General features: G+C 39.3%; 1 protein-coding gene across 4 annotated transcripts in view; it reads right to left on the bottom strand.

Moving 5' to 3' along the window:
- Positions 1-786: 786 nt before the first annotated feature.
- LOC147028067 (integrin alpha-8-like) overlaps positions 787-10,700 on the bottom strand; it is a 225,910-nt gene continuing 215,996 nt past the window's right edge. For all 4 annotated transcript variants that reach the window (XM_085878073.1, XM_085878074.1, XM_085878072.1 and 1 more), the window contains 2 exons: positions 3,533-3,646; positions 787-1,216 (listed from right to left, as the gene is read on the bottom strand). In XM_085878073.1, coding sequence (XP_085734199.1) covers positions 1,118-1,216; positions 3,533-3,646 — 213 coding nt within the window. In that variant the 3' untranslated portion in view covers positions 787-1,117. The remainder of the gene's footprint in view (positions 1,217-3,532; positions 3,647-10,700) is intronic.

The following is a 10,700-nucleotide window of genomic DNA, read 5'->3' as shown; positions in this document are numbered from 1 at the left end:
ATATAGCTATATATTGAAAAATAAAAAAGTTTGCATTTTAGATTATTTTAGTTTCTCTTTCTCAGAAGGTTTTGAGCTTCTCTTGCAATAACGTTTCTTCAAACTATTGTTCTTCTTATTTTACTGTCTCGAGTATTACCTTGTGAGGTCACCTGGGGAAACAATTCTGGCCCAAGTTTCCCTGGAAACATTTGGCCAAGCTTGACATTCCTCAACTGTGGCAGGAATTTGTAATTTGTTCAGGGTGCCAGCAACAACTCGCCTACTCTAATCTAATATCCATCGATGACCAGTGCTGGCAGACTGGCCTGCAGCTTGACGTCCTCCCAATGGACGGCACATGCATTCATGCCTCACCCTGCAAGCGAAACATCAGGATGACAGTTTATAGCTGCGCTGAGATTTGAACCCAGGCAAGACAGCTCAGAGCTGAGTGTGCGTACCTCTCGGTTATCCGACCAATTATTCTAAACTATTAATTAACTCAATTTAACACGCAAACTCCGTAATGTACAATCTCAATTAATTATTCCTCTATTCATAAAAAAAACCTAACAGGTGCATTTGAATACAAGAAAGAATATAATTTTCATCGTTTATTTCCTTGTAATATATATATATATATATATATATATATATATATATATATATATATATATATATATATATATATATATATATATATAATTTTTTTTTTTTTTCCAAACAAAATTTTTCTTTTTTAAAGTGAATCAAAATAATGTGAATGAAAAAAACCAAGATAAATAATTTGTCATCATCATGAAATGATAAAACAAATATTGCACTTTAATAACTAAAACAAACTCTCAGGCTGAGATACTCAGCCTTCACTGAACAGAGAAATGTACGAAAATGAAATTGTTGTGCATTAACTCAAGATCTACAAACTCGTATGGAAACCAAATGGATTTACAAAATGGCGATCAGCAAGGAGTTCATGCATTGATTTCCTTATAAAATCACATTGTCAGGACAAATGGCAAAGCAATGAGTTGGTTGTACACTGAATTGTTATGTTTGTTCTGATAAGAATATCATCAGATGAAGTGAAAGTATATCATCTTACTCCTTTAACTTTCAAGCTAACAGCCGACTCCTAATCTTCCGTCCCATTTTCTTTCAATTTTAAAGATGCTTCCTGCGTTTCAACTTCAAGTTCTTCTTTATAATGCTTATTGCGCTTGAAAAACCCCACCTGTTGGGATGCAAAATAATAAGTGAGCATGTTGTTGTAGCTCTAAGGGGTTAGACACAAAATACATTATTTTTGGTACTTTTTGGCACTGCCCCTTCCCCTCCATCCCTTGGTGAGGCTTCCCCTGATCTGCCCCATTAAAAAAACATACGGCACTCCAACAAAATGTCCCATCCCCCCACCTCCTCCTCCAAAATACCCCCCTCTAGAAGAATGCATAATATTTAATCCGAATGAAAGCCATTTTTGAGTGCAAATGTGGTGAACAAAATAGGAATAAAATACAGTTCATAGTCGGATATTCTCCCAGACTGATCCTTGATATTTTGAAGTGTAAATGGGAGTTTCCTATTGGACACAATTGCTTGGTGATTTTATTAGGTCCTGTGCATCAACTTCTTCATCAAAATATTCGAGCTCATCAGTCTCATTCAGTGCATAACCCATCACGCACACAGGAGTTCTCTCTGTCAGTGGGCGAGTTGTTTGGGTTTACTGTTGGGTTATGATTTGCATTTAATGTTGCCTTTCAGCTTCCTCCACATGTTACAAATTTTTAGTTGAACTTCCTGCTTTCTTCTTTGAAGAAAAGCCCTCTCGTAGCCTCAAATCAATGATTTAAAACAGCACCTCTGCATTTTTGAACAGATTTATAAAGTAAAAGCAAGCTTACTCCAAGATGATTGCACCCAGGAAGATGGCATCACATGGCTGTGGCTCCAAATCCATGCCCCCCCAACCACTCTCATGACACTCTGGGAAACACCCACCCACCCCTTCCCTCCCAAAAGTGTCATCTATTTTGTGTACAACCCATAAAAGTGACAGAAGTTATAGACTTTGAAAAGGATGGGAGAAAAGCTCAATAGCCCCCTCAAGGGGTTTTTAATGTTGCAAGAATAGTTAAGGGATTTAAGGATGCCTTCCCAAAATGATCCAATCTCTCAATTAAAGTTCAACCTTCTTAGAGCATGGTCAGAGTAGATGTCACATGTTTTAAAGAGTTACAGGAAATCTAATGAAGATCTTATTTGGGTATTTTCTTCCTGAAAATGCTAATTAGGCCGTATTGAGGAGCTTGAATTTGCGAATGGATCTTGCGTTACTCTCTCCCTTCTCTATTCACCTTTATTCCATTGAGGTCCACATCAACAACTCTCAAAACTCAAGTCCCTCTTATTTATGAGAAAGGAGTAGAGGCTGCAGGAAGCTTCTCATTAGTAATGAAGGTGATTTGTGAAATACATTTCACCACAAAACCATCTCATTTACCAACCCTAAGACTCGTCATTAGCCACAGCTGTTCTAAATACCCTAACCCACCCCCCACCCCAACCCCTCTTCCCCTTCACTCCTCCATCTCCAACACACTTAATCCTCTTCAAAAAAATAGACTTGGGGAGGGGGGGTGGGACAAAAAAAACCCCTGTAGTTTCTATGCTGAGGATTCTTTAATTACTCTTCAAAACTGTTTAAAAGTATTTTTGTACAGATATTGAGAAAACCAGGAGTGCAGAAATATTCAATTACCCTTGTAGTTTCTGTTAGGTCTATTTATAGTTTGGCTGAGGCTCATGGGGGAGCTTGAACACTATCAAATTCCGGATAAGAACATTAGGAGACATCAGTGCAATTTTACATGAATTACAAGGACATCAGTAGTCAACAGACAACTCAACATTGATTAAATGGGATTTGAGCATAAGATTTCCGCATTGTGAAGTAAGTGTTTAGATGGGAGTGTTAAACAGACCAACTCTTAAATCCCTTTTCCTTTTCTTTTTTTCCTACTATCCTCTTTACTAATCTTCTTTTTCCCAATTTCGTTTTTCTCAATCCTCCTCTGTTCCCTATTCCTACTGCATGGTTACCATAGTCTTGTGTTGAGGACATTGGATTTGGCATCCCAAAATCTGTTGGTCCAAATACAGTTGAAGGCATTACTCGATGGAGGATTCGGATTCTAGGCTTCTGGGGGAAAAGAAAAACTGCATTACCGCAGTTTGCTTTATTACCGCATTACCGCAAAAACTGAGAATAATTGTTATGATGCTATTAGGTAATCAATTGAAAACAAACCTTGCTCACTAATGGCACTCAGAAAGGGAGCATATGCCTGCAATGGTCTATGAATGGTGTCATTCAATAGATTGTGGTTGACTCTAACATCCTGAGAGCAACTTGGCATAGGATCTATAAGGCTGTGGATGGAAGTGAAGGTGTTGTCCAAAAAAAATAAAATCATTCTTCCCCAAAATCCCATTTGCCCCAAAAACACATTCTCATCGAATTCAATCATTCTCTTATTGTCCGTACCTTCCACAATGAGTAGATAAGTAAGGCCAGTAGAAGCAACCCGACCAAAACTGCAAGGAACAGCACCCAGTTGGGCACGTCCTGCACAAAGTGAGTGGTCACGGCGGTCTCAACCTGCAAATATAAAGCTTTCATATTGCAATCACTTGGATTGTGTAGTAGTTCAATAACATGACATTTGAATAATGAAATATGGAATTTCATTGCATTTATGAAAAAAAAAATGCATTTCCTTCCAGTATAACCTTTTCACAATGGACATATAACATCACTGACGATGCATGCGTTGGACTGACATCTCATAACACGAAGTCTTGGATGGATAGACGTTTCACATTTAATGAGCTCCTCAGTGCAGACAGGCTTCAACGAGATATCAGTGATAAGGATAGCCAGTATTATTCTCAAAGTTCAGCTACAAAGGTCTCTCAAAGAAATCGAGTGAGGAGAAATTGTCCAAGCTGTTGCTTAATGAGAGGGATTGCCGCAGGAATGTGTGTGCAAAGGTCTTTGTAAAGATGTCAAATGTCGTGGAGATGTTACTCATTTAAACACTTGAGTTTGTAAACACTCATTGTTGTAATAGCCAATAAAGTCATCATTATTTGACAATTTTCAAAACATTGGAGATAGAGAGATAACTTTGAGATTCTTTTGACGGCCCAGACATCATTTGCTCAAGTACCACGATAGCATTGTTTCCATGGTATTGTTGTTACTGGCTCGAAGCAAGCAAGGATGAGGAGCAGCGCAGAGGAGGAAGTGCGTCACGTGTGCGGCACGTGGTGCAGCACAGCATTTGAGATAATTCAATAGTCACATGTTGAAGATAAAATGGAGACTGAGACGGATAAAGGAGGAAAAGCTAAGCAAGCCGGAAAAATAAGCAAGAAGGAGGAAAGGTTTGAATGTGACCACTGCCAAGCAAAAGTAAATATTATGATTGGATGTGAGGTGTGTGAACAATGGTTCTGTGACTTACCTGCTAAAATATCATTACTGAGATGTATGACCTATTTATGACAGTGAAATGTGCTCACTGGTTTTGTAAAACTTGTGAAAAGACTGCCCCGGAAGCAACCAAGGCTGTAATGAAGGGCAAGGATATGGCAGAACTTGTAGTCAAAAATAGTGAAAAGGTACTGAGTGATCAAGTTAACAAAATTGTGATAAAAGCACAGCGGTCAGTAAGGGGTTTGGTGGAAGATGGAATGCAACAAATGAGAAAGACATGCTGAGGTAACTCAGAGGAATACATTTGATGACACTGGTCGCATGCATACCCAAAACTCAAATCCTGGTAGGTCTACTTTAAAAGCCAGGAGACATACAAAATTATTCCAGAATCAAGAGAGAGTGTGGTCAGCATGGAAACCATGCAGCAAGTGTTAGACTGCGAGAGGGGGAGCAACAACTTTGTTATGTTCAATGATCCTGAGTCAAAGCGGGATCTGATCCACGATGGGGTTGCAGAGGACAAGAAGGCAGCAAAAGACATTCTCTCAAAAATGGAGTGGGAGTACAGGGAACAAATATTGAAAGCAATTAGACTCGGAGGAAAAGGTCAGAACAGGAATGTAAAACCAAGGATACTGCTCATCCAACTTGACAGCTCATCCAACCAGACCTCACAATGAGACAAAGAGAGTATGGATGGAAACTGAATTTTTGAGATTTGACTGGTCCGAGGCGCATAGTTTTGTGGCACTGTATCACCCATCTCATCTATTTTTAGATACCATCCAAGGAAACTTTCTGCACCAACACATCAGACAACCAGCACATTTTCGATCAGGTCAGACTGCAAATATACTCGACTTTGTAATTACTAGTTCTGAGGACATGGTCTCATTAGTCTACTCGATGGTATTCATAGACTACTTACCCTGCACAGTCTTGAGAAGGACTTGGTGCAAGCCAACTCCTCTGTTTTTTTTAAGTTTTTCTTTGGTCCAATGTGGTGCCAGACCAGTGACCGATGATGTCGCTTTTGTCAAACTATATTTCCCATGGGTAGTTAGTTGATAATTTAGTTAAAGTTTTGCATTGATCGGTTAGCAGTCTCAACAATTGCAGATAAATTTTTTTCATACTGATCGGATCAAGCATTGAACTTGTCGAATTATGACGCATTCATTAAGGCACTGATGACATCATCATTAACAAATCTTATTCTCCAAGGGGAGTACTTGACAACGAGCTATGTGTAATTTTTTCCCATGGAGCGGTTTCAGAGATATCGAGGTGCGAAGTTTTTCCAAGATGGCGCCTGTACCATGCGACCGATGCCATAATAATAATGACAAAAAAAATTGTACAGGAGGCGGCACACCTGTGTATGTGTAAAATTTTGTGTCACTCGGACCAACAATTACAGAGAATTTTGTTTTCATACTGACCGAATCAAGCATTGCACTTGTCAAATTATGACGTCAAAATGAAGACACTGATGACATCATCATGAACATGTCTTATTCCGCATGGAGAGTGCTTGACAAAGAGCCATGTTTCAATTTTTCCCATGGAGTGATTTTGGAGATATAGAGGTGCATTTCTTTTTCAGTTTTTCCAAGATGGCACCTGTACCACGTGACCTATGATGTAATAATAATCATTATAAATTCCTACAGTCAGAGGTCAAAATTTTGCGTCAATTGGACCCACAGTTGCAAAGAAAAAATTTTTCATTACGTATCAAATCAAGCATTGTGTTTGTCGAATTTGGATGTCATAATGAAGAAAGTGATGACATCATCATTAACGTGTCTTATTCCCAATGGGCAGTACTTGACAATGAGCCATGTGTAAATTTTTTCCATGGAGTGGTTTCGGAGATAGAGGTGTAAAGTTTTTCGGTTTTTCCAAGATGGTGCCTGTACCACATGATGTATGATGTCATAATTATGATTAAAAAAAATTCTGCAGGAGGGGTGCAACTATTTGGCAAATTTCATGTCAATCAGACTAACGGTTGCTGAGAAAATTAATTTTAAAAATGCAGATACATACGTACGGCACACCTACATACGGCACACAGACGTGACCGTTCGCTTAACCTTGCTTTTCGCTTCGCGAGCACAGGGTACTTGCACTGATCCCCTTGGACTTAGTGATCATTGCTGCATTGAGATGTCACGCCACCTACTGAGTCATCCCAACACCGAAGACAAGATTTAGATTAGCTGCCTCAACTTTCACAAGGGTGATTATGATGGTTTGACAATTGAACTTGATAAGATTGACTGGAAGGAGGAACTTAGTGATAAAAGCTGTAGGCAAGCATTGGAGGGAGCAATTCACCAATAAACTTGAACACTTAATAAACAAGTTTTACCTTGAAGGAGAACTATACAAAAATAAGAGAAAGAATAAGAGAGAAAGAGGAAAAATATCACATCACAAAGAAGGCACTCCATGAATCAAGGAAAAAAAACATCTCTGGGATAAGTACAAGAATATACCAGGGGTGATCCAGACCGTTTGCAATATGTCGAGTAGCAACATGCTAGATACGTCACACAACGGAACAAATTGAGAGCTATCACGAGATCGTTAAGCATCAAGTTTGAAGAAGAGCTTGTCAACAGCCTTGGAGACAGCCCAAAAGGCTTCTGGAGGTACGTTAATAGCAATGCAAAGGGGAGAAAGGGAGACGGAAGCTTGTTAAGGAGGATGGTTCACTCACCACGACAAATGAAGAGAAAGCAGGGACCCTCAACAACTACTTCGGGAGTGTATTCACCCATCAAGATCTCCACAACCTGCCTACATTGCCACATATGCATTATGGATCAAACCTGAACAATGTTATCAATGCAGCAGACAGTGTTGAAAGGCAGTTGAGAGGAATGAAGAGAAGCAAGTCAGCTGGTCCATATAACATCCATCCATGACTGTTGAAAGAAACTGCAAGCTCTGTCGCATTACTAACACTAATCTTTAATAAATCACTTGAGGAAGGGATCTCACCAGAGGCATGGAAGAAAGCAAACGTAACAACAATCCACAAGAAAGGTAACAAACAGAAGTCAGAGCACGACAGACCTATTAGCCTTACATCAGTGGTAGGGAATATCCTGAAAACTCTTGTGCAGGATGCTGTAATGGAGAATATGGAAGTCAACAATTTGTTGACTGCCTACCAGCACGGTTTCACACCTGGCAGATCTTGTGCTACTCAGCTCCTCACCATTGCAAATTAATGGACTAAATTGCTAGATGAGGGGAAGCCTATCGATGTCATGTACCTCAACTTGAGACTTGCATTTGACAGTGTTCCACATCAGAGGCTACTTATGAATCTGGCTGCTTATGGAATCCAAGAACAGACCCTAGCATGGATTCAAAACTTTTTTACTGACAGGGTCCAATGTGTTATAGTCAATGGAGCTGCTTCTCCCTGGATTCCGGGAATAACGCAAGGAAGTGTGCTTGGGCCGACATTGTTTGTAGCCTTCATTAATGACATACCATTGGAAATGCAGGCAAGGATACAACTACTCGCAGACGACATGAAGATCTTCGGACCCATATGTGACGCTGCAGACAAACAAGCTCTCCAAGCAAACCTGGACAGAGTGGATACTTGGGCTGACAGACGGCAACTCCTTTTCAATGAGTCAAGATGTAAGACCCTCCATGTAGGCAGGAGTAATTCTAGTGACAGGTACACAATGTGAGGAACTGAACTCCGGAGTATGGCTCCAGAAAAGGATTTTGGAGTGGTTGTTGACAAGCTGAATTTTCACCAACATGTCTCAATTGTTGTCATTGTCAGCAGGACAGACCATACATCCACCTGAAAATCAGGACCGTCTCTCTGCTGTTTATGACTCTTGTTCGTCCCCACCTGGAGTGTGGTAATTACCTCTGGCAACAGAAGTTCAAACTAGATGCTGTCAAGGTTGAAAGGGTGCAGAGAAGGACCACCAAATTCATCCCCGGTATTTGCCATCTCAGCTATCAACAGAGGCGAATTGAACTGAACATGTATTCCCTGCTCTACTGGAGAAGAATAGGGGACATGATCCTGGTGTACCAGAACTTACATGGAATAGTTAAACCGGACGGACACAGATGATCTCTTCACCCAACACCACAGCACAAACGCCAGAGGACTCTTCTTAAAGCTCTTCAAAGAAGGAAGCCACCTAGAAGTCAGGACTAAGTTTCTTCGCACATCGGATAGTGGATGATTGAAATAATCTTTTGCAAAGTACTGTAGAAGCCACCTCTATCCAGGCTTTCAAAACCAGTCTTGAAAAGCATTGGTGGGGGGAAAGATTCAAACGACCTTGAACATGCATCCATAACTATAGTAAAGTTTGCAGGACGCAGTGACCGGGAGCGACAGGATTATCCTGTATCCCGTATCTGATGATGATGATGTTGCAGGCAAAGTGTTTCAAGAAAATGATAACAAGATGATGTTTGTGAAGTATCACAGTTACTCTGGCAGTCTGTACATTCACCAAATTAATCTCTCAAACCTTAAAAAAAAGCTTTTCTCAAATAAGTTGATTATTTTGCAAAGATAATATGTATGATAAATTTCATGAAGAATTGATTTTCTTTAGTTTTTGGATATGAATGATGTATGAAAATGTATGATATTTCCTTCGAACAATTAACTTCACTGCATTTACCCCAAGTCAATGAACTACCTTCTTTACACCTGCTGTGATAAAAATGACACTTTCACATTATGAAGAAATCATTATTTGGAATCAATATCTATGAACCCACTGAACATAAAGTACATTCATCCTGTATATCAATTGATCTTTGGAAAAGTTGCTATCTAATTATGAGGTATGGAAATATGACAGAACTTTGACACACCCCCTCCCTGTATGCTTCAGATATGAAAGCAGAACCTGTCCTTACAGACAAGTGAAATGCCACACAATAACAGAAGGAATGACTTGTCATGCACATCCCCACCAGGAGTAACGCTATTCGATACACATTTGCAAAGAGATAATAGGGAGTATGGTTTTTATTTACCCCCTAAACCCTGCCATGGACAGCCCAGGTACAATCACCAGTTTTCAACGAATTTGTCCAGTGGTTCAGCAGTGCATAGAAGTTAAACAAACAAGAAAGATGTCGTGCAGAGCACTTGCAAAATCAAAATGAAAAATGGTTTCCAGAGAAAAAGCAATTTGGCAATTTCAAAAATTTAATCTATCAAGTGTTTTAAATGATTGAATGTTATACATAAATTTGGCTGATAAATTTTGTAACTGTGGCCTAATAGGTGTTTTACACGTTTGAGATGGCCTTGACCTTTACCTTTGATTAATGCTGACCAAATTATACACACATATACTACACATTGATACAAATAAGCGATGTAAGATTGAATAATTTTATATCTTAAAAACGTTTTGGGACATGGTAAGAGTAAAAATCACAAAAGTTCCATGTGATTATGATGGGATGACATTGTTGTCATGAAAACCGTCGACATGTCAAAACAGCTAAATCGATCATTCTGATTTTTGGTGAATGAATTCAGTGACCCAACATGAAAATTCTGTTCAGGCGTGCGGGAAGGGGGGTGCTGAGGGTGCTGCAGCTGAGGGTATATATATATATATATATATATATATATATATATATATATATATATATATATATATATATATATATATATATGTATATCTTCTTCTTTCGGCTGCTCCCGTTCGGGTCGCCACAGCGGATCATCCGTATGATCCGCATAGTGATTTGGCACATGTTTTATGCCGGATGCCCTTCCTGACGCAACCCTGGTCGCCTCTTACACAGGGATATGGTACACCAATTTTAACCGGGGTAGACACCGGCCCAGTATACTGGTACTCATTTCGCCGACCTCGGAAGGATGACAGGCTGAGTCAACCCCCTGGTGTATTAATTCGGCGGCCCAACGGGGCTTGAACTCAGGACCTTTTTGATCCCAAGCCGCTGCCCTAACCACTGCGCCAACACCAGGCTTTTATAAATAAATACATACATACATACATACATATATATATATATATACACATACATACATACATACATACATATATATATATATATATATATATATATATATATATATATATATATATATATATATATATATATATATATATATATACGAGGTGTGTTCAAAAAGTATCCAACCTTAATTTTTCGT

The sequence above is a fragment of the Eptatretus burgeri genome, chromosome 4 (genome assembly GCF_056783735.1).
Source record: "Eptatretus burgeri isolate ZD-2024b chromosome 4, Ebu_testis_v1, whole genome shotgun sequence".
NCBI classification, from domain to species: Eukaryota; Metazoa; Chordata; class Myxini; order Myxiniformes; family Myxinidae; genus Eptatretus; species Eptatretus burgeri.
The sequence above is the reverse complement of the archived record's forward strand: the minus strand, read 5'-3'. Positions and strand labels throughout refer to the sequence as shown.